At 40.6% G+C, this 23901-nt stretch overlaps 3 protein-coding genes and 1 pseudogene across 3 annotated transcripts in view; all 4 read right to left on the bottom strand.

Annotated features, from left to right (window-relative positions):
- Window positions 1-193: 193 nt before the first annotated feature.
- The window catches only part of LOC146977970 (cilia- and flagella-associated protein 69-like), a 66064-nt gene continuing 42356 nt past the window's right edge, over window positions 194-23901 (bottom strand). The window contains exons 3-12 of the mRNA XM_085790756.1: window positions 9185-9303; window positions 7749-7867; window positions 7511-7592; window positions 6163-6355; window positions 4764-4901; window positions 3890-3966; window positions 3567-3764; window positions 2473-2559; window positions 2286-2363; window positions 194-375 (exon numbers count right to left, since the gene is read on the bottom strand). Of these exons, the coding sequence (XP_085646882.1) occupies window positions 196-375; window positions 2286-2363; window positions 2473-2559; window positions 3567-3764; window positions 3890-3966; window positions 4764-4901; window positions 6163-6355; window positions 7511-7592; window positions 7749-7867; window positions 9185-9303 (1271 nt within the window). The 3' untranslated portion in view covers window positions 194-195. The remainder of the gene's footprint in view (window positions 376-2285; window positions 2364-2472; window positions 2560-3566; window positions 3765-3889; window positions 3967-4763; window positions 4902-6162; window positions 6356-7510; window positions 7593-7748; window positions 7868-9184; window positions 9304-23901) is intronic.
- Window positions 10031-11428, bottom strand: LOC146977979 (E3 ubiquitin-protein ligase TRIM39-like). Its single transcript, XM_085790759.1, has one exon. The coding sequence runs from the start codon at window positions 11426-11428 to the stop codon at window positions 10031-10033; it is 1398 nt and encodes a 465-aa protein (XP_085646885.1).
- LOC146977978 (E3 ubiquitin-protein ligase TRIM35-like) lies at window positions 14268-15779 on the bottom strand. The gene has a single exon (XM_085790439.1). The coding sequence runs from the start codon at window positions 15777-15779 to the stop codon at window positions 14268-14270; it is 1512 nt and encodes a 503-aa protein (XP_085646565.1).
- LOC146977977 (nuclear factor 7, ovary-like) lies at window positions 19157-20833 on the bottom strand (annotated as a pseudogene).

Below are 23901 nucleotides of genomic sequence, written 5' to 3'. Positions count from 1 at the left end.
CTGTGTGTGTGTGTGTGTGTGTGTGCGTGTGTGCGTGTGCGTGTGTGTGTGTGTGTGTGTGTGTGTGTGTTGCTAGTTCATATATTAAAGCACTGAGGTGAAAACTATAAATACAACAAACAGGAACTCGTCTGTTACAGAGCCAAAGTGATGATGAAGATGAAGGTGAAGGTGATGATGAAGGTGTGGTACTGGTCAGTGTTTGACGGACACGGTGCTGAAGTACTCGGGGTCCTGTGCTGCTGGTTCCGCCGCGTGTTCGATTCCCGCGGCGGCGGCGGCGGCTCTGATCACGGTCCGTCCCACCGTCACCTTGACACCGGCCGGTCCCTGAGCTCCGGTTCTGTCCACGGCCAGGACGCGACCCAGGAAGTCCTGACGCACATGAACACACCAGCAGTCAGAGTGTGTGTCTGTGTGTTTGTTGCTACGGCGCCACCTGTTTTGTTGCTAATGGATACAGATAATATATACGAAATATGGACAGTCAGTAGGAACGTGAGTATCGAACGTGAATCACATTGTTCGTTTAATATCATAAAAGTTTTTGTCTAAAATGTATCTGACAGTGTAACGGCCGTTCGACCATAATACGTTTACTACGAACGTCTTATATACACGTTGTCAAATACAGTAATATACAGCAGGGAAAATAAGTATTGAACACGTCAACATTTTTCTCAGAAAATATATTTCTAATAGAGCTATTGACATGAAATTTTCACCAGATGTCGGCATCAACCCAAGTAATGCACACATACAAAGAAATCCAAACATTAATGTCCATAAATTAAGTTATGTGTAATAAAGTGAAATGACACAGGGAATAAGTATTGAACACATGAAGAAAAGGAGGGGCAAAAAGGTATGGAAAGCCAAGAAAGCAGCTGGAGTTTGTCAGTATTTTAACCGCCATGGCCTCCATGCGCGCACACCATGCAAGACATGGAGGCCATGGCGGTTGAGTGCATTACTTATTGTTTTCTTTGAAACAACTGTACCTGCTGATTCCAGGTCTGTCTGAAGCTCTTCACCAGTGGTCCTGGACTGTTAGGGAACCCTTCTAATTATTGTTTTGACTCTTCTGTCTGAAATCTTTGGTTGCGTAGGTCTTTAGACAGCTCTAAGACAGCTCTTTGCTATTACCTATCATGCAATACTTATTGTCTGACACCTTGGTGGTGAGAAACCTTTTTAAAAGGCATCAATCGGGACTAAACCAGCAGATATTACTTTGCACTGATAGGAGACAGGATTACATTCTAAATACTGACAAACTCCAGCTGCTTTCTTGGCTTTCCATACCTTTTTGCCCCTCCTTTTCTTCATGTGTTCAATACTTATTCCGTGTCATTTCACTTTATTACACATAACTTAATTTATGGACATTAATGTTTGGATTTCTTTGTATGTGTGCATTACTTGGGTTGATGCCGACATCTGGTGAAAATTTCATGTCAATAGCTCTATTAGAAATATATTTTCTGAGAAAAATCTTGACGTGTTCAATACTTATTTTCCCCGCTGTATATAATATTGATCTTTTTGGAAGCTTGCTTGGCCGGCAAATTTTGTTTAAGTTAATGAAACCGAGATACTTTTAATACTGTGTGCTTAAATTAAACTTAAATTAAATTAAAAATAAAATTATAGGCTGTGTGTGTGTGGGCCAACGTGTTCATGAAATATAAAATGTCACACTGTTGTGGAAACGTTGGCCCACACTGTCAGATACATTTTAGACAAAAACTTTTATGACATTAAACGAATAGTTCGATACTCATGTTCCTACTTCCATCCATATTGTCCAGATTTGGTATCTGTCATATCTGTATCCATTAGCAACAAAACCAATAGTAACCCCATGCAATAGAACATTTAAAAGCATTTTATTTCATTATAGGCTATTGAATAAAGTTTAAAAGTGTTCCAAGCTTCACAAACTATTAGATCATGGTGTTTTATTTGGATTTTGCCCTGTCAAAAAACTATTAAAATAGTGCTGGTCCAGACTGTGCAGTTTTACAGTCGACCACTAGGTGGCGTTAAGGGGTCTGAACCATGGATGTGGTCTGAACGTGCAGGTCTCCAGTCTGCAGCCATGTACTATTGTGTGCAGCTGAAGTTGCTCAGTTCAGTTCTGTCTCTTCACCAGCAGAGGTCAGTAAAGATCTTAATCTCTGCTGCTCCACACACTACAAACCATGTAGAGAAAGTGTGTGTGTGGGTGAGAGTGTGTGTGTGTGTGTACGGTGTGTGTGTGTGTGTGTGTGTGTGTGTGAGACCTGAGCAGGACGAGCTGCAGTCGCCTCCTGCTTCAGGTGAGAAGCTTCACTCTGTTTCTTCCTCTGAGCTCTGACTTCCTGTCACAGAGAATAAAACACAGCTGAGACTCATCCAGGGTCAAAACTGATTATTATTATTAATAATAATAATAATAAAATGAATCGATGGAGTGTGAACTAGTGAAACCTTGAGGATGTGATAGTCTGAGGTTCTGGACACGTATCCGTCCCAGGACTTTGCAGTGAGCTCCAGCTGCTTCCACTGAGACTTCAGCTGAGGAGGAGAGACACAACCACACAGTCAGGAGACTTTATTCATCAATAAACGTTTGGTAAAAGGTTCATAACATATCAGACAGACACAAAAAGAGCTCAGTTTCCTCAGCAAAAAGTAACTCTTTGTTTTGCTGCTCGCTTAAAGGGACAGTTCAACATTTAGTCAGATCCTCCTTTCACCATAATCCCTATAGTCACAGCAGTAGGTTCATCACCTTTAATTATCGGCGCATGTTGTTCTGAGATGGGCGGGGCAGAGACGTGAGCTGCTCAGTGAACACAATGGAGGTGAACGGTGCAGCAGGTCCCCTGTCCCTCATCAAACTCATCAAATACACAATCCAACAACTCCAAAACGCTCTGGTGGACAAGTTGTGACCTGCACATTCACCACGCTATGAGATAATAACACAACGTTACCAGACAGAGTTGTTTTAGAGGGAAATACAGCCGGAACTACATTCCAGACACGGCTGCTGGGCGGAGGGATTTCAGAAGAGAAAGTAGTTCAGAGTATTTGCTTCATGTGTCGTAATGTTACATAATTATACCTCATTATCTCATAGCGTGGTGAATGTGCAGGTCACAACTTGTCCATTATAGGGATTATGGTGAGAGGAGGACCTGACTAAATGTATGTATGTATGAACTATCCCTTTAAAGAGAAACTAAGCAGGATTTCCCTGTGGCTATGCTCCATTTCTACCTTAATTAAAAATCCAGAGTAATTGTGATAATTAACTACGTGACTTGTGACTTGTTCCAGGGAGAGTTCCTAGTTCCTATTCAGTGGAAATTCTCACTGAATTTCAGTTTCAAGTCAAAAACTGTGTCGAGATACTTCCTCACCATGAATCAGGTGTTAGGTTCAGCACTGCTCTTCCTAAAATCAATGATTATTATTATATCATTGTTAACGGAGGAGAAACACACTGAGTCTATAATATTTTCAGACTGGTCAAAGAGCCCAGGTCCTGGTCCTGGTCCTGGTTGTGTTGGACCCACCTCTGTGTACATGAGCTGCTCCTCATCCTGGTCCTGGTTCAGCTGCTGCTGCAGGATGAGCTGCTGCTCAGCCGCCACCTTCTGGGCCGTGTCCTCGCTGATCCGACCGATGGAGCTCAGAGCCTCCAGGTCCGGACTGACCGGCCTCAGCCCGTCCTCACGCAGCTCCCTGCTGATCTCGGCCCAGACCTCGCCCACCTGCCGCGCCCACAGAGCAGCGGAGCGTCACAGAACCACTCAGTCACTCAGTCACTCAGTCACTCAGTCACTCAGTCACTCAGTCACATGTTCTGGTTTCTGTTCTGCAGAGAAACGTCTCCTACCTTGAAGTCCAGGTATCTCCTGACGATGCTCAGAGTCACGTAGTCTCTGGTGGACAGACCAGGAAGCTGCTGGAAACCTGAGGGAGGACGAGTCCACAGTCACTGACACGGTTCCTTTCAATGGAATCTTAATTTATTTAATTTATTTATAAGGCACCTTTAAAAACACACAACAACATGTAAGTTAAATGCCATAAAACCATAGGCGATGGAGCGCCCAAGGCTGCAATACAAGAACCCAACTACCAATTAAAATGCAGGATGCAGTTAATTAGATCAAATAAATAAAAAGGGGGGTATACATGATAAAAATACTAAATAAGATAAGAGAAGATGGGATAAAAGAGTAAAAACAGAAGAAGGTGTAAAGTAAAACTAAGAGAATCTGAGTAAAACTGTGAAATAAAATAGATGATGATGAAAGAAGAGGATGACATCACATAAAAGAAAGTCTGTAAAAGTGGGTTTTAAGAAGTGAACTAGAGCTGCAACTAATGGTTACTTTCATTATCAATGAATCTGTTGACCATTCAAACGATTAATAGATTAGCTGTTTGGTCAATAAAATGTTAAAAAATGTTAAAAACATCAATCAGTGTTTCCCAAACCACCAGACGTCGTCCTCAAATGTCTTGTTTTGTCCACAAAGCAAAGAGAGACTCAGTTTATTGTCATAAAGGAACAAAGAAACCAGAAATATTCACATTGAAGAAGCTGGAATCAGATAATCTGGACTGATTGATTGGATTGATTATTAGATTATCAGAATAGTTGGCGATTAATCTAATAATCGATTATTGTTTGATTAATCGATGATTCAAACTTTATTTAAAGCCTGAACAGAAACAAACAGCCTGAGTGTTTTCTGTTTTACCCAGTTTGCAGAAGACGGAGTAGATCTTGGAGCGCAGGTTCTCCGACACCTCCAGGACGGCGCCGCTCGCCGTGTGGGCAGGAAGCGACGGGTGTGTGTCCTCCTGCAGCTGGCGGCTGAGGATCGGCCTGAGGGGGTCTGGACAGGTGAGACACGGTCAGCAGAGACGTCCTCACCTGAGAGCTCAGTCACCACGCCGTGACCAAACTCCTGTTTAACCCTCTGAGGTCGGTGCAGCGTACACAATGCAAGAGGTTTGGTTTTACTGTTTCGTGTTGTGTCTCTGGAACGCTGAACGACAGCAACGTAATTCTTTTTTTATTGAAAGCGGGACACTTTCACCTTTACGTAGAGTCCACTGGTGAGTCTGTAGCTCAACCAGAAGCTGAATAATCCTGCCTCAAACATCTGAGTCCTGTAGGACAATGGTTCTCAACGTGTGGTCCGGGGACCCCCAGGGGTCCTTGAGAGGGTTCAAGGGGGTGCCAACTTTTTCTTGAAATTTTACCACTTTTTTCTAGAATTTTTAAACTTTTTTTTTTTTAATTTTTTTTAATCATTATTATTTTACTTTTTTTTCAATAGAAATTTTACCACTTTTCTAGAATTAAAAAAAAAACTTTTGTTTGAGAAATTTTACCAGTTTCTTCTAGAATTTTTTTAAAACTTTTTTTTGAGAAATTTTACCAGTTTTTTGAGAAATTTAACACTTTTTTCTAGAAAATCTTTAACTTTCTTTCTTTCTTTCTTTCTTTCTTTCTTTCTTTCTTTCTTTCTTCCTTTTTACCAAATCTTTCTAGAATTTGTTCTAAAAACTTTTCTTTGAGAAATTGTACCACTTTTTTCCAGAAATTTCTCTACAATATTTCCACAAATTCACGCCATTGGCCCTAATTTGAATTTACATTGACTAAAAAATTCTAGAAAAAAGTGGTAAAAATGTAAAGAAAAAGTGTGCCCAACCTTTTCTTTAGATTTTTACCACTTTTTTCTAGAATTTTTAAACGTTTTTTTTTTTAACCAGTTGTTTTTTCATTATTATTTTACTTTTTTTAAATAGAAATTTTACGACTTTTTCTAGAATTAAAAAAAAAACTTTTGTTTGAGAAATTTTACCAGTTTCTTCTAGAATTTTTTAAAAACTTTTTTTTGAGAAATGTAACACTTTTTTCTAGAAAATTTCTTTCTTTCTTCCTTTTTAGAAATCTTACCACTTTTTTCCAGAAATTTCTCTACAATATTTCCACAAATTCCCGCCATTGGCTCTAATTTGAACATACATTGACTAAAAAAGTAACATTCTTGCCACAGACTCTGACAGGTTCAACTGTTCCCATGTGTTGCTCCTGTGTTTCTGTTCAGTTGATCAATATTAACCAATAATCAATAACGTCCAGACCTGTGATCTCTCCGTGCCGGCTGCGGCCGACTCCCAGCGTCTCCTCCTCGTCCCTCCACAGCTGTAGCAGGAGGCTCGGAGCCGTCCGTCCTCCGTCCCCCCTCCAGCTCAGCAGGTGAGACACGGTGTTGGAGTTATCACACAGCTCCAGCAGCGTGGACAACAGCACGCCACGCACACACCTGGGGCACGACTGACACACACACACACAGTCAGAGTGAGGGGAATAACAGCGTTATAAAATGACGGCGCTACTTTTTTCAGTAACAGTAATCAAAAAGTTACTGTTTCTGTCTATAGTCCCCAAGCAGGTTGTTGTAATAGTTAAAAAAGAAACATGAGAAACACATATAAACATAAACATAAAAGACCGATACGAAGAGTTAGTTACACTAAGAGGGACAGAAGGAACACACACACGCAAGTACAATAAAACAAAACAAAAACAAAGGTAACAAAAGTAGAACAAATCAGCAGTGACCATAACAAGAAAAGAAACAAAGAAAGAGAAAATGAAAAAACAGTTTAATGTGTAATTCAGTTACTTTTTATCCTTTTAATTCTGCTTTTTGATTTAATGTGGTGCCACAAACGAAATTTCGTTGTGTTGTTATCTGCAATGACAATAAATCTGTCTGTCTGTCCGTCCGTCCGTCCATCCATCTATGTATCTTTTTGGGGAGAGTAACTATAACTAATTGAAGAGTTCATTTGCAAAAGCAGATAACTCCGTTTTAAAAAAATTCTAGAATCTTCATTTTTTATTTACATAAGGTGATATCAGTCAAAGTTGAGTGACTTTGAGATGTAACAAAACAGACATATCTCAAAAAAAATAAAGTTTTATTGAAAACAACGCAAAGAATAATTACAAAGCCTCAGCTCATTTTTTTTCAAAATGGCATTTATCTGCTTTTGCAAATGAACTCTTCAATTACTTTTTTAAAGTACCGTGCCCAACAACACTAGCCTCGTAAACCAGCCTCCCGCGGAAGTGCATTTCATTTCATTCCGATGGAGAGTCTGGCCTCATCCCCATTCTAAGCGTTTGGACTGAAACCCTCAGAAGGCCGAGCCAATCAGCGTCGCCGCTGTGATTGACACAGCACGTTGGTCAATCAGGGACCGACTGGTGCAACGCCCCGTCACTACACTAACTTGCTGATTGGCTGAATGGGATTGTCTGTCAACGCTACTACTCCCGCCCTGCTCCCGCCCACCCCAAACGCTTGCAGGGGGGATGAGGCCAGACTCTCCCGAGAAATGAAATGAAATGCATTTCCGCGAGAGGCTGGTTTATGAGGCTAAAACAACACCACTGCTCCTTCATCTTCAGTGTGATACTCACAGAGAGGAGGTGCAGCAGGAGGAACACGCCCTCCTTCACCAGGAAGAAATCCTCCGTGGTGTAGCAGCCCACGATGCACAACCTGCACACACACACACACACACACACACACACACACACACACACACACACACACACACACACACACACACACACACACACACACACACATACCAGCAGTTTATAATAAAGATCACTGTCAAACACCAACTGTGTGTGTGTGTGTGTGTGCACGGACCAGACGCAGTCGACGGTGGAGAGGAGGAGCTTGTTGTGTCCCAGGCCGCTGTAGAAGTGGGCGGAGCCTTTCCTCAGGAAGTGGACGACCATCTCGACGCCCTCGGACCCAAACAGCTCCTGGAGCAGAAGAACAAGACGACGAGGCGGCTTGATTCATTCATACAGCACATTTCACACCGAGGGGAAACTCAGTGAGCTTCACTTCAAAACAAAACATCTAACACTAAGAGATGGAAACGTACAGAAGTGTAACGTATTCACAAAAAAAAGCTGTGTTTTTCAGAGTAATTTCTTTTCTGACTTCACGAGATTTCAAAATCCCAGGTTAAGATAACGTAAGGACTGATTTCAAAATAAAGGTGCTACATCTGCTCTGATATTTCCTGAGTGACTCTGGTGGAGTTCAGTAATAACAGGTCGTCTTCTCTCAATATCAACCTGAATTTACAGTGAAAATAAGAAAAATTGGTGGCTTTTCCTTTGAAAATCTACGTCACTTTACAAATCAAGCAATTGAATCCGTTTTGGAAGGTCACCTTTATTTTGAAATCAGTCCTTCGCTCTTACTGGTGTATAAGTAGCACAAAACAAAGCTGAGGAGAACTCAACTGTATTTTTTGAAGTGGAGCATTTACACATCATGGATCTAATAGATCTAATAGATCCATGATGAAGTGGAGGCTTGACCGCAGAGGTTAAACTTTACTTGAAGGTGGGAGCTTGTCGCAGGATTTTGAAATCTTGTTAAGTCCGAAAAAGGAATTACTTCCAAAAACAGGAGGAAAAAAATGAGAAAAATCAGAAAAACAGAAAAAATTATTCAAAAAACAAACCAAAAAATGAATTACTCAGAAAGCCGAGTCTTTTTTTTAAAAGTGAATGCAATACACTTCCTTACAATTAAAATAAAGAAATAAAAAATAAAAGACAGTAAAAAAAGAGAGAGAAAAAAGTAATCAAATTAAAACTAGACTAAAATAGAGCATAAAATATGAGTTTGCAGCATGAAATATTGATTTTAAGAGGATTTACATTCCAAATCCAAGATTATGATTTAAAGTTCTTTAAAAGAGCTCAACATGAAAAGAGAAATGTTTTTAACCTGGATTTAAAAGTGCTCAGTGTTGGGGCTGATCCCAGTTCTGCTGGTAGTTTGTTCCAGTTTGTAAATGCTGCTTCACCTGAGTCAGTATCTCAGAGCTCCACTAGGTTTATATTCTACGTATTCTGGACCTAAACCGTTCAGTGAGTTATAAACCAGCAGCAGAACTTTAAAATCTATTCTGTAGCAACACCAACACACACTGATGATGAGTCTGTGACTGATAAACATAAAATCTACAGGAAGTGAACATGTGGATGACATCACTGCAGCTCAGACAGTGATGTCACGGTGCTGATGAGCTGATGATGTCATGTGTTCAGAGTTCGGACCTTCCTGTGCATGTCGGGCTCACACAGCGCCGACAGGACCAGCTGGATGTCCGACTTGATCTCCAGAGTCACTTCATCGTCCTCGACGCCGGGACCCGACTCCATCTGCATCAGGACGCCTGAGACACACACACGCACACAAATTAGTTTTTGTGTCGGGCCCTATTACTCTCATATAAAGTTTTGGTTGGACTAGGAACCGGCCTCCCGGGTCTCCAGATGCACTTTGAGGAATAAAAAACTACTCCAGAGTATTCATCAGCATGAGGGGGAGTGAATTTCCTTCAACACTTCCTCCACCTGTGCTGCTAATTATAAAGAGAATGGGACGTTGTGTAGATGCAGGAGACGTTAAAGACGAAGCTGAATATGAATCCAAGTCAAGACAACATTTTATTATGTTGATGAAAAACAGGAACAAACATACATTCAGTTTTTGTGATGAACTGACACATTGATACATTTTAGATCATTTCATATGAACAGATACAAACTTTTCACACATGTAATTAAACCAGAATCACTTTTCAACTTTTCATGTTTGACATTTTATCATCTGGAGAAGAACTCCAGATTTTCTTCTGGAGAAGAAGAATCAAACATTTAGTAATTTATCAATTTTTAACTCTTCACTCCACACAAAGTTATAATAACAAACATAATATGAAATGACTCAAAGATAAAAGAAGAGTGAAAATATTTTCCACATGAAAAGTAGTAAAAAAAAGAAAAGAAAAGTATAATAATGAGGCAGCAGGAGGACAGGTGTAGTTAAACAGGTTCAATTCACTGACTTTTCCCTTTAAGAAATAAACAACATTATAAATATGATCATCCTCTTTATCTCTAACTGCTCTGCTTCACTGTCACTGACACTTTCACTGGTAACAGCTTCAATGGGAGGTTATCACCAATGAGAATGAATGGAAACATCTTCTGAGTGAAAGTGTGTGTGAAGGTGTGTATGTGTGTGTTAGTATCAGGATCAGAGAACGACAGTTTTCCTCTGTTCAAGTCCAGATTCACTCTGATCCTCTGGAGCTTCTTCTGCACTGGGAGATCAATGACTGGAGTTGATGGTGAATATGCTTTGTATTTACCTTCATTAAACAATATCATCCATAATTCAGACAATATCTCCTCTCCCTTCCTCTGCACAGACTCTGGTAACACACCCAGTGCCCACCCTGTACTGTCTCCAACCTCGACATCCCAGCTGTGAGTCCCTGAGTTAAAACCTTCAGAGCCCAGGGCAGAGCCGTAATAATCAAACCTCTCTGGATTGTCAGGAAGCTGCTGTTTGTCTCCTAGTCTCACACTGGTCAGATCTCCAGACAGGATGAGTTCTGGATGAGCAGTGTTTGGGTCCAGAACCACAGGACTGTAGGAGACCATGTCCTTCATCTTGTTCCAGATGTTGAAGGTCAGGTTGCCCAGGTGTTTGGCCTGGTCTATCAGAGCTCCTGAGTCCAGCTGTGGATCCTCCAGCAGGGGGCGCTGCTGGACTCTTTCCACTGCAGCCTTGTAGTTGAGCAGGAATGAGACGTCTTCAGCTCTCAGCTCGTCCTCTGTGGCTCTGACTGTGTGTGAAAGAGCTGCTATCTCTCTGCTCAGAGCCTCCATCTTCTCCTTCATCCTCTGACTTTTCTGCTCCTCTTCCTCCCTCAGTGCAGCCATCCTGGCCTCCTCTTCCTCTTCTAGAAACTGGTGAAGCTTCTTAAACTGCTCCTTAATCTGCCTCTCTGTGTGTCGGGCCTGGACCTTAATGTGTTCTGCTGTTTGACCAAACTTCACTTGAACTTCTTCAAAACCCTTTAACTTCTTCTTTAAGGGCTCCAGAGTTTCCTCAAGTTCCTTCTTGAGGTCTGAAGCAGCTTCATCGATGGGTCTGATTCTGTGGTTGGTGTGTGTTTTTGAATCTCTGCAGATGAGACACACTGGCTGCTGATGGTCCAGACAGAAGAGTTTGAGTTTCTCAGAGTGCAGACTGCAGAGAGCCTCTGAAGATCTCTGCTCTCTCTGCTGTAAGAAGCTCTCACACAGGTTCTTCAACACCAGGTTACAAGGTGGTTCAAACTTTGAAGATCTTCTCTTACAAACTGGGCACAATTGATCTTTTTTCTCCTTCCACCAGCTCTTCAGACAGTCTTTACAGAAGCTGTGGCTGCAGGACAGAAGAACAGGATCTCTGAAGACCTCCGTACAGACCGGACAGCAGAGATCCTCCTCTAATCTGGAAGCCATTTAGTCTGTGAGTGAAGCTGAAAACACAGCAGACAGGAAGTAGAGTCAGTCATGGCTCCTCTCCCCTCTCTCCTCTACTGACTAGACTGAAGTTTACTGTGAATCTGATTCCAGGTTTTAGTCAAACTCACCATCAGTGTGTGGAGTGTCAGCAGGTTGAAGCAGCAGTGTTGTTGCTGGACTCTCTGAATCTGATCGTCTCTTCTTCAGTCTGCGTCTCTGGGACTGACAAAGTCCAATGAACTGTTTCCTGGTTTATCTGAGGTGAGTCATGTGAGGGGGCGGAGCTTTGAAAAGTGACTGAATGTTGAACAGGTCGAACCAGGTGAATGTAGAGGAGCAGTTCCAGGCACGTGCCTCGTATTGAAGAAGCCCTTTTCATGTGTTTTTTAATAAATAAATAAATTACTGTTGTGCATAAGGATATATAAAAAAAAAAAGGTTATCTACCGTACACATTTTCTTGTAAAACCGTGTCTTGTGTGTGGGAGTCAAGACATATAAACTCATGTAGATTAATAACACAAGCTCTGACTTTGAAACTTGACACAATTGTTGTCAGAAACCTGCTTTACATAGTCTTAGTCTTTATTTAGTCTTAGTTGTAGTTTTTTTAGTCTTAGTCTTAGTTGTAGTTTTTATTTAGTCTTAGTCTTAGTTGTAGTTTTTATTTAGTCTTAGTCTTAGTTGTAGTTTTTCAGGTTTTGGGAGAAAGCCTCTGTCAGACCTCTGAAGATGAACGTGCTCCCTTTTAGTTGCATCCATCCTAAAATGTTTTTTTTTTTCAAAAACTGTAAAACTTCTTAAACCTATTTATATTATTAACCTATCTCCTCCCACATTTTTTCCTCAATCGACACCAAACTTGCTAGAGAGCATCTTCAGACTGTCCTACACAAAACTGGTTTCTCAGATTTTTGATTTATCAAAAATTGAACCTACAGTGCATCAAAATGTTTGAGTGTACAGTAAACACTACTGTAATATACCTACCTGCAAATTCTTGCTAAATACATTTTCTACGTTCATGGAAAAAAAGGACAACATTTTGGAATCATGGTAGATGAATTGTGGCAAATTTCAGAATTTTTTCTCAAAAACTGAATTTTTCATAGCATTTTGAATTTTTCTCTCATGTGAACCATTGGAGTCAATGCAAGAATGGCATATTTAAACATCAGTTATTGAGCTGAGTAGCAGCTTTAATTATTAATTGAAGCCTTGTACCAAGTTGTTAAACCACTTTGACCAACGACAGCAGTAAAATGCTGCTTTAGCATTGACATGATTGATCAGCCAATACTTTCCTGATGATATCTTCAGTGCAGTACTTACCTGTGCAGAGTACTTGTACACTTCCTCCACCTGTGCTGCTAATTATAAAGAGAATGGGACGTTGTGTAGATGCAAGAGACATTAAAGACGAAGCTGAATATGAAACCAAGTCAAGACAACATTTTATTATGTTGACGAAAAACAGGAACAAACGTACATTCAGTTTTTGTGATGAACTGACACGTTGATACATTTTAGATCATTTCATATGAACAGATACAAACTTTTCACACATGTAATTAAACCAGAATCATTTTTCAACTTGTCCTGTTTGACATTTTATCTTCTGGAGAAGAACTGAAAATAAACTGATCAAATGTTCAGTAATTTAGCATTTTTTAACTCATCACTCCACACAAAGTCATAATAAAAAACGTAATGCGAAATGAAAAGTACGGTGGTAAAAAAGGAAAAGTGTAATAATGAGGGAGCAGGAGGACAAGTGCAGTTTAACAGGTTCAATTCACTGACTTTTCCCTTTAAAGCAGAAGTAAGCGATATATTTGTGTTAATATAAGTCTTAAATAGTTATATATTCCGACAGCAATCACTTACATGGAGTGTTTGGACCGAAACACGGGTCTGTCAGTCACTCTGCTCTGCTCTGAGCCCAGGAGAAAACTTTTCTCGTGTCCTACAATTTTTATCCAATGAGGAGAGAGAACGGCATGGAGGGCTGTGTGTGCAGCCAAGGGATGCGCGTGAATGTGGTGACGTAGGGACGAGGACCAATAGATCCATGACGAGGGCGGGGGCTGCTAACTCCGTCGGCTGACAAGACGTTATGGTGCGTTCAAGGCAGCCCGTAACTCGTGTTTTTCCGACCTGTGAAGTCATACCAGTTCGATCTGGTACGAGTTCACGGGTTGGAAGTTACGAGTGGCCGTTATAGTGACTTTCACAGGTCGGAAAAACACGAGTGGGTTGTCTGGAACGCTACAAAGTCGTAAGTCGTGACTTGAAGCTGTAATTTACGGTTTCAAAAGCCTGCCTGGAACGCAGCATTAGCCAAAACGACCGGATCGCTTACTTCTGCTTTAAAGCTTCAGTTGGTAACAATTATTCAGTCATATTTGCTGGAACTGTCACTATATTCTGATGGTCAGACATTAAATGAGTAATTTAGGACAAAATCCAACTCCTCTGGCTCCACCTACAGCCTGTAATCGTATTTGCCAAAATCCACCGCGCCCGACGATTCTCCACCAGTCAGGTAGAGGGAGCAGGAGGAGCAGCCAATCACAGCTCCTACACGTCGTGCTATGGATACGGTACATCTTCTGTGGGTGCGTTTATGGCTACTTTGTGTGTGTCTGTGTGTGTGTGGGGCGCTTGGCAGAGGCAAAGACGGTTTATAAACTCTTTGGCAGAGGTTCATAAAGGGACCTGACGGAGTATTGTCTTGAAATTTCCGACCAAGTCGCGGAGTTTACTTTCACTTTCGTCAACTTACCAACTGGAGCTTTAAGAAATAAACAACATTATATGATCATCCTCTTTATCTCTAACTGCTTTGCTCCACTGTCACTGACACCTTCACTGGTAACAGCTTCACTGGGAGATCACCAATCTCAATGAATGGAAACATCTTCTGAGTGAAAGTGTGTTTGAAGGTGTGTATGTGTCTGTTAGTATCAGGATCAGAGAACGACAGTTTTCCTCTGTTCAAGTCCAGATTCACTCTGATCCTCTGCTTCTTCTGCACTGAGAGAACAGTGACTGGAGCTGATGGTGAACCTGCTCCGTATTTACCTTCATCAAACCAAATCATCCATAATCCAGACACTATCTCCTCTCCCTTCCTCTGCGCAGACTCTGTTAACACACCCAGTACCCAGTATGTACTGTCTCCAACCTCGACATCCCAGCTGTGAGTCCCTGAGTTAAAACCCTCAGAGCCCAGGACAGAGGGGAAAGTATCAATCCTCTCTGGATTGTCAGGAAGCTTCTGTTCATCTCCTCGTCTCACACTGGTCAGATCTTCAGACAGGATGAGTTCTGGATGAGCAGTGTTTGGGTCCAGAACCACAGGACTGTAGGAGACCATGTCCTTCATCTTGTTCCAGATGTTGAAGGCCAGGTTGCCCAGGTGTTTGGCCTGGTCTATCGGAGCTCCTGAGTCCAGATCCTCCAGCAGGGGGTGCTGCTGGACTCTTTCCACTGCAGCCTTGTAGTTGAGCAGGAATGAGACGCCTTCAGCTCTCAGCTCGTCCTCTGTGGCTCTGACTGTGTGTGAAAGAGCTGCTATCTCTCTGCTCAGAGCCTCCATCTTCTCCTTCATCCTCTGACTCTTCTGCTCCTCTTCCTCCCTTAGTGCAGCCATCCTGGCCTCCTCTTCCTCTTCTAGAAACTGGTGAAGCTTCTTAAACTGCTCCTTAATCTGCCTCTCTGTGTGTCGGGCCTGGACCTTAATGTGTTCTGCTGTTTGACCAAACTTCACTTGTACTTCTTCAAAACCCTTTAACTTCTTCTTTAAGGCCTCCAGAGTTTCCTCAAGTTCCTTCTTGAGTTTCGGAGCAGCTTCATCGATGGGTCTGAATCTGTGGTTGGTGTGTGTTTCTGAATCCCTGCAGATGAGACACACTGGCTGCTGATGGTCCAGACAGAAGAGTTTGAGTTTCTCAGAGTGCAGACTGCAGAGAGGCTCTGAAGATCTCTGCTCTCTCTCTAGTAAGAAGCACTCACACAGGTTATAATAAGTTATTAATATTATTATTATTAGTAGTAGTAGTATTAGGTTCTTCAACACCAGGTTAATAGGTGGTTCAAACACTGAAGATCTCTGCTCTCTCTGCTGTAAGAAGCTCTCACACAGGTTCTTCAACGCCAGGTTATTAGGTGGATCAGCCTTTGAAGATCTTCTCTTACAAACTGGACACAGTTGATCTTGTTTCTGTCTCCACCAACTCTGCAGACAGTCTTTACAGAAGCTGTGGCTGCAGGACAGAACAACAGGATCTCTGAAGACCTCCGTACAGACCGAACAGAAGAAATCCTCCTCTAATCTGGAAGCCATTTAGTCTGTGAGTGAAAGAAAGTCAGTGACAGAAAGTAGAGTCAGTCATGGCTCCTCTCCCTCCTCTACTGGCTAGACTTTTACTGTTTACTGTACTGAGTTTACTGTGACTCTGAGTCCAGGTTTTAGTCAAACTCACCTTCAGTGTGTGGAGTGTCAGCAGGTTGAAGCAGCAGTGTTGTAGCTGAACTCACTCTCAGGAAGTTTGTTAGTTTGGTCTGAAGCTGAATCTGATCGTCTCTTCTTCAGTCTGCGTCTCTGGGACTGAAGTGAAAGTGCAGCAGTTTCCTGGTTTATGAGTCATGTGAGGGGGCGGAGCTTTGAAAAGTGACTGAATGTTGAGCCGGTCGGTCCAGATGAATGTAGAGGAGCAGTTCCAGGCACGTGCCTCATATCAAGGTTATAATAGTTTTGGATTTTTAATTATAGTTTAGTTTTATTTAGTTTTGACTTCTTTTTCTCTAATTCAGTTAGTTTTAATCAGTTTTTAGAGCGGGTTTGCTTGTTTTAGTTAGTTTTAATTTCTTTCTAAACGCTTAGTTTTTATTAGTTTTGGTAGTTTTTTCATACTTTGGGTTATTTGTTGGTTGAAGGATTCCAAAAGATCAGAGCAAGTATTGTGTAATAAAACTCAAAAGATACCATTTAACAAATGTATTCAGTTACTGCAGTTTTTTTGACATACTAGTGCAGTAAAGTAACAATAGGCCTACAGTAGCCTACCTCGCATGTTGTATTGTATTTAACATAAAGTAGCATAAAGTGAACACAGAAAATGTTTTGGACATTTAAAGTGCACTTTTATCTGGTAGTGCACAGAGCCAGACAGCTGATAATATACTTCTCCACCTCAGCTTGATGCTGATGTGCTTAGCTTTTGTTAACCTTACAGTGCCTTCTGTCCATTAGAACTGGTTCAGGATGAGGCATTTGTATTCGAATAAAATTCAAAATAGGTGTAATAATATAAAATCTCACTCACTCACACACTGCCTCTGTCTTTCCTGTTCGCTCCCGAGGAGTGTGTCCTCTCACACTCACACGCGCACATACACACAGTCTCTCTGCTCTCTGGGAGTGGGCAGCTTGTCTGTTCTTCTGAGCTCCCAGATGTTCACGGATCTGTATAGGCTGCTACATTTCAGTTCTCAACGGGCCTGTCAGGTCAACCTAATCGGTCGCGCGGGCTTGGACCGAGTCTGGCCGTGTCTGGTCCGGGCTTCAGCACGCGTGTCGGACCGTGTCTGGTTTAATTAATACGAGGGTAAACATTGCACACGATTTCAACCATAGAGCTCTGCAAGCATAATTAACCGATCCCGAGTGTCTTTCTAAGGGACGTTTGGTCACGGGAAGTGACGGACCGCCAGGTGCAGTGTGGTGCCAGCTCACGGAAAATTGCTCGAGTGAAATAGCCTGAATCGATTTCATATCAATCCGGAATTGACAAAGACGAAAACGAAGGGAATTTTATCTATAATTTCAGTACGTTTTAGTTAGTTTTGTAAACACACAATACAGTTTCAGTTAGTTATCGTTTTTTCATTTGATTATAGTTTTTATTTATTTCAGTTAACGAAAATGTTTTTTCAATTCTAGTTTTCGTCATTTCGTTCGTTTTCGTTAACGATAATAACCTTGCCTCATATTATAAAAGCTCTTTTCATGTGTTTTTTAATAAATAAATAAATTAGTGTTGTGTATAGGGATGTTAAAAAAAAAAAAAGGTTATCTACCGTACACATTTTCTTGTAAAACCGTGTCTTGTGTGTGTGTGTGAGTTGAGAAATATAAACTCATGTAGATTAATAACACAAGCTCTGACAGCTTTGAAAAGTGACATAATTGTGGTCAGAAACTTGCTTTACCTGTTAGAAAAACCTGGGTGTGAATATCTTGATGTGTGTAACATATAGAGACCTATATTTAACACTTTTTTTTGTTATTTTTACTCATTATTTTCATTAATTCTTTGTGTGGAAGGGAGCAACTGTTTAAAAAACAAAAATAAAGAACATTTGTGGGGAAAATACAACAAAACCTCAGATTCCAGATAATCATGTGATTTTATACATCCATATTTTGGGGAACTAAATTACACGTAATAATTGTGTGAAAGCAAAAGCCTTTTTTTTCTCTTTTTAACCATCAAACTCTATCGTTGTATCCCAATGTATCTGTTCATATGTCATACATCAACATATTTCTGTCAGGTGGCCTAAATTTGCCCAAAATAGCCCGGACCCGACCCATCGCTACACAGTAGATGAATCAGTTTTAGTTTAGTTTTTATTTTAGAGGCACTGACTAGTTTTTATTTAGTCTTAGTTGTAGTTTTTATTTAGTCTTAGTCTCAGTTGTAGTTTTTATTTAGTCTTAGTTGTAGCTTTTATTTAGTCTTAGTCTCAGTTGTAGTTTTTATGTAGTCTCAGTTGTAGTTCTTATTTAGTCTTAGTCTTAGTTGTAGTTTTTATTTAGTCTTAGTCTTAGTTTTTCAGGTTTTAGGAGAAAGCCTCTGTCAGACCTCTGAAGGTGAACTTCCATTCCATAATGTTTTTTTTTTTTTTCAAAAACTGTAAAACTTCTTAAACCTATTAATATTATTAATCTATCTCCTCCCACATTTTTTTCCTCAATTGACACCAAACTTGCTAGAGAGCATCTTCAGACTGTCCTACACAAAACTGGTTTCTCAGATTTTTGATTTATCAAAAATTGAACCTACAGTGCATCAAAATGTTTGAGTGTACAGTAAACACTACTGTAATATACCTACCTGCAAATTCTTGCTAAATACATTTTCAACGTTCATGGAAAAAATGGACAACATTTTGGAATCATGGTAGATGATGTGTGGCAAATTTCAGAATTTTATCTCAAAAACTGAATTTTTCCACAGCATTTTGAATGTTTTTCTCATGTGAACAATTAGAGTCAATGCAAGAATGGCATATTTAAACATCGGTTATTGAGCTGAGTAGCAGCTATAATTATTAATTGAAACCACTTTGACCAACGACAGCAGTAAAATGCTGCTTTAGCATTGACATGATTGATCAGCCAATACTTTCCTGATGATATCTTCAGTGCAGTACTTACCTGTGCAGAGTACTTGTACACTTCCTCCACCTGTGCTGCTAATTATAAAGAGAATTGGATGTTGTGTAGAAGCAGGAGACGTTAAAGACGAAGCTGAATATGAATCCAAGTCAAGACAACATTTTATTATGTTGATGAAAAACAGGAACAAACGTACATTCAGTTTTTGTGATGAAATGACACGATACATTTTATATCATTTCATATGAACAGATACAAACTTTTCACATATGTAATTAAACCAGAATCACTTTCAACTTTTCATATTTGACATTTTATCATCTGGAGAAGAAGAATCACATGTTCAGTCATTTTTCATTTTTTAAAAAATCTTATCACTCTACACAACATCATAATAACGACCGTAATATAAATGACTCATAAAGATAAAAAAGAGTGAAAATATTTTACACATGAAAAGTAGTAAAAAAAGGAAAAGTGTAATAATGAGGCAGCAGGAGGACAGGTGCAGTTTAACAGGTTCAATTCACTGACTTTTCCCTTTAAGAAATAAACAACATTATAAATATGATCATCCTCTTTAACTCTAACTGCTCTGCTGCTTCACTGTCACTGACACCTTCACTGGTAACAGCTTCAATGGGAGACCATCAGCAATCTGAATGTATGGAAACATCTTCTGAGTGAAAGTGTGTGTGAAGGTGTGTATGTGTGTGTTAGTATTAGGATCAGAGAACGACAGTTTTCTTCTGTTCAAGTCCAGATTCACTCTGATCCTCTGGAGCTTCTTCTGCTCTGGGAGATCAATGAATGGCGTTGATGGTGAACCTGCTCCGTATTTGCCTCCACTGAACCATAACATCCATAATCCAGACTCTATCTCCTTTCCCTTCCTCTGTGCAGACTCTGTTAACACACCCAGTGCCCACCCTGTACTGTCTCCGACCTCGACATCCCAGCTGTGAGTCCCTGAGTTAAAACCCTCAGAGCCCAGGACAATGAAAGGATCACACCTCTCTGGATTGTCAGGAAGCTTCTGTTCGTTTCCTAGTCTCACACTGGTCAGATCTTCAGACAGGATTAGGATAGGAGTCTTGGATCAGCAGTGTTTGGGTCCAGAACCACAGGACTGTAGGAGACCATGTCCTTCATCTTGTTCCAGATGTTGAAGGTCAGGTTGCCCAGGTGTTTGGCCTGGTCTATCAGAGCTCCTGAGTCCAGCTGTGGATCGTCCAGCAGGGGGCGCTGCTGGACTCTTTCCACTGCAGCCTTGTAGTTGAGCAGGAATGAGACGTCTTCAGCTCTCAGCTCGTCCTCTGTGGCTCTGACTGTGTGTGAAAGAGCTGCTATCTCTCTGCTCAGAGCCTCCATCTTCTCCTTCATCCTCTGACTCTTCTGCTCCTCTTCCTCCCTCAGTGCAGCCATCCTGGCCTCCTCTTCCTCTTCTAGAAACTGGTGAAGCTTCTTAAACTGCTCCTTAATCTGCCTCTCTGTGTGTCGGGCCTGGACCTTAATGTGTTCTGCTGTTTGATCAAACTTCACCTGAACTTCTTCAAAACCCTTTAACTTCTTCTTTAAGGGCTCCAGAGTTTCCTTAAGTTCCTTCTTGAGGTCTGAAGCAGCTTCATTGATGGGTCTGAATCTGTGGTCGGTGTGTTTTTTTGAATCTCTGCAGATGTGACACACTGGCTGCTGATGGTCCAGACAGAAGAGTTTGAGTTTCTCAGAGTGCAGACTGCAGAGAGCCTCTGAAGATCTCTGCTCTCTCTGCTGTAAGAAGCTCTCACACAGGTTCTTCAACGCCAGGTTAATAGGTGGTTGAAACTTTGAAGATCTTCTCTTACAAACTGGACACAGTGGATCTTGTTTCTCCTTCCACCAGCTCTTCAGACAGTCTTTACAGAAGCTGTGGCTGCAGGACAGAAGAACAGGATCTCTGAAGACCTCCGTACAGACCGGACAGCAGAGATCCTCCTCTAATCTGGAAGCCATTTAGTCTGTGAGTGAAGCTGAAAACACAACAGACAGGAAGTAGAGTCAGTCATGGCTCCCCTCCCTCCTTTACTGACTTGACTGAAGTTTACTGTGACTCTGAGTCCAGGTTTTAGTCAAACTCACCTTCAGTGTGTGGAGTGTCAGCAGGTTTAAGCAGCAGTGTTGTAGCTGAACTCACTCTCAGGAAGTTTGTTAGTTTGGTCTGAAGCTGAATCTGACCGTCTCTTCTTCAGTCTGCGTCTCTGGGACTGAAGTGAAAGTGCAGCAGTTTCCTGGTTTATGAGTCATGTGAGGGGGCGGAGCTTTGAAAAGTGACTGAATGTTGAACCGGTCGGTCCAGATGAATGTAGAGGAGCAGTTCCAGGCACATGCCTCATATCAAGGTTATAATAGTTTTGGATTTTTAATTATAGTTTAGTTTTATTTAGTTTTGACTTCTTTTTCTCTAATTCAGTTAGTTTTAATCCGTTTTTAGAGCGGGTTTGCTTGTTTTAGTTAGTTTTAATTTCTTTATAAACGCTTAGTTTTAGTTTAGTTTTTATTAGTTTTAGTAGTTTTTTCATACTTTGGGTTATTTGTTGGTTGAAGGATTCCAAAAGATCAGAGCAAGTATTGTGTAATAAAACTCAAAAGATACCATTTAACAAATGTATTCAGTTACTGCAGTTTTTTTTTGACATACTAGTGCAGTAAAGTAACAATAGGCCTACAGTAGCCTACCTCGCATGTTGTATTGTATTTAACATAAAGTAGCATAAAGTGAACACAGCAAATGTTTTGGACATTTAAAGTGCACTTTTATCTGGTAGTGCACAGAGCCAGACAGCTGATAATATACTTCTCCCCCTCAGCTTGATGCTGACGTGCTTAGCTTTTGTTAACCTTACAGTGCCTTCTGTCCATAAGAACTGGTTCAGGATGAGGCATTTGTATTCGAATAAAATTCAAAGTAGGTGTAATAATATAAAATCTCACTCACTCACACACTGCCTCTGTCTTTCCTGTTCGCTCCCGAGGAGTGTGTCCTCTCACAAACGCACACACACACACACACACACACACACACACACACACACACACACACACACACACACACACACACACACACACACACAGTCTCTCTGCTCTCTGGGAGTGGGCAGCTTGTCTGTTCTTCTGAGCTCCCAGATGTTCAAGGATCTGTATAGGCTGCTACATTTCAGTTCTCAACGGGCCTGTCAGGTCAACCTAATCGGTCGCGCGGGCTTGGACCGAGTCTGGCCGTGTCTGGTCCGGGCTTCAGCACGCGTGTCGGACCGTGTCTGGTTTAATTAATACGAGGGTAAACATTGCACACGATTTCAACCATAGAGCTCTGCAAGCATAATTAACCGATCCCGAGTGTCTTTCTAAGGGACGTTTGGTCACGGGAAGTGACGGACCGCCAGGTGCAGTGTGGTGCCAGCTCACATAAAATTGCTCGAGTGAAATAGCCTGAATCAATTTCATATCAATCCGAAATTGACAAAGACGAAAACGAAGGGAATTTTATCTATAATTTCAGTACGTTTTAGTTAGTTTTGTAAACACACAATACAGTTTCAGTTAGTTATCGTTTTTTCATTTGATTATAGTTTTTATTTATTCCAGTTAACGAAAATGTTTTTTCAATCCTAGTTTTCGTCATTTCGTTCACGATAATAACCTTGCCTCATATTATAAAAGCTCTTTTCATGTGTTTTTTAATAAATAAATAAATTAGTGTTGTGTATAGGGATGTAAAAAAAAAAAAAAAAAAGGTTATCTACCATACACATTTTCTTGTAAAACCGTGTCTTGTGTGTGTGTGAGTTGAGAAATATAAACTCATGTAGATCAATAACACAAGCTCTGACAGCTTTGAAAAGTGACATAATTGTGGCCAGAAACTTGCTTTACCTGTTAGAAAAACCTGGGTGTGAATATCTTGATGTGTGTATATATATACATATATTTAACACTTTTTTTTGGTGTTATTTTTACTCATTATTTTCATTAATTCTTTGTGTGGAAGGGAGCAACTGTTTAAAAAACAAAAATAAAGAAAATTTGTGGGGAAAATACAACAAAACCTCAGATTCCAGATAATCATGTGATTTTATACAGCCATATTTTGGGGAACTAAATTACATGTAATAATTGTGTGAAAGCAAAACCCTTTTATTTTTTCTTTTTAACCATCAAACTCTATCATCGTATCCCAATGTATCTGTTCATATGTCATGCATCAACATATTTCTGTCAGGTGGCCTAAATTTGCCCAAAATAGCCCGGACCCGACCCATCGCTACACAGCAGATGAATCAGTTTTAGTTTAGTTTTTATTTTAGAGGCACTGACGAGTTTTTATTTAGTCTTAGTTGTAGTTTTTATTTAGTCTTAGTTGTAGCTTTTATTTAGTCTTAGTCTCAGTTGTAGTTTTTATGTAGTCTCAGTTGTAGCTTTTATTTAGTCGTAGTCTCAGTTGTAGTTTTTATGTAGTCTCAGTTGTAGTTTTTATTTAGTCTTAGTTGTAGTTTTTCAGGTTTTAGGAGAAAGCCTCTGTCAGACCTCTGAAGGTGAACTTTCATCCCATAATGTTTTTTTCTTTTTTTCAAAAACTGTAAAACTTCCTAAACCTATTTATATTATTAACCTATCTCCTCCCACATTTTTTTCCTCAATTGACACCAAACTTGCTTGAGAGCATCTTCAGACTGTCCTACACAAAACTGGTTTCTCAGATTTTTGATTTATCAAAAATTGAACCTACAGTGCATCAAAATGTTTGAGTGTACAGTAAACACTACTGTAAACATATACCTACCTGCAAATTCTTGCTAAATACATTTTCAACGTTCATGGAAAACATGTACAACATTTTGGAATCATGGTAGATGATGTGTGGCAAATTTCAGAATTTTATCTCAAAAACTGAATTTTTCTCTCATGTGAACAATTGGAGTCAATGCAAGAATGGCATATTTAAACATCAGTTATTGAGCTGAGTAGCAGCTATAATTATTAATTGAAGCCTTGTACCAAGTTGGTAAACCACTTTGACCAACGA

Source organism: Trachurus japonicus, chromosome 11, assembly GCF_045865225.1.
Source record: "Trachurus japonicus isolate A0001 chromosome 11, Traja_1.0".
Lineage (NCBI taxonomy): Eukaryota > Metazoa > Chordata > Actinopteri > Carangiformes > Carangidae > Trachurus > Trachurus japonicus.
This window is presented reverse-complemented; position numbering and strand designations above follow the sequence as displayed.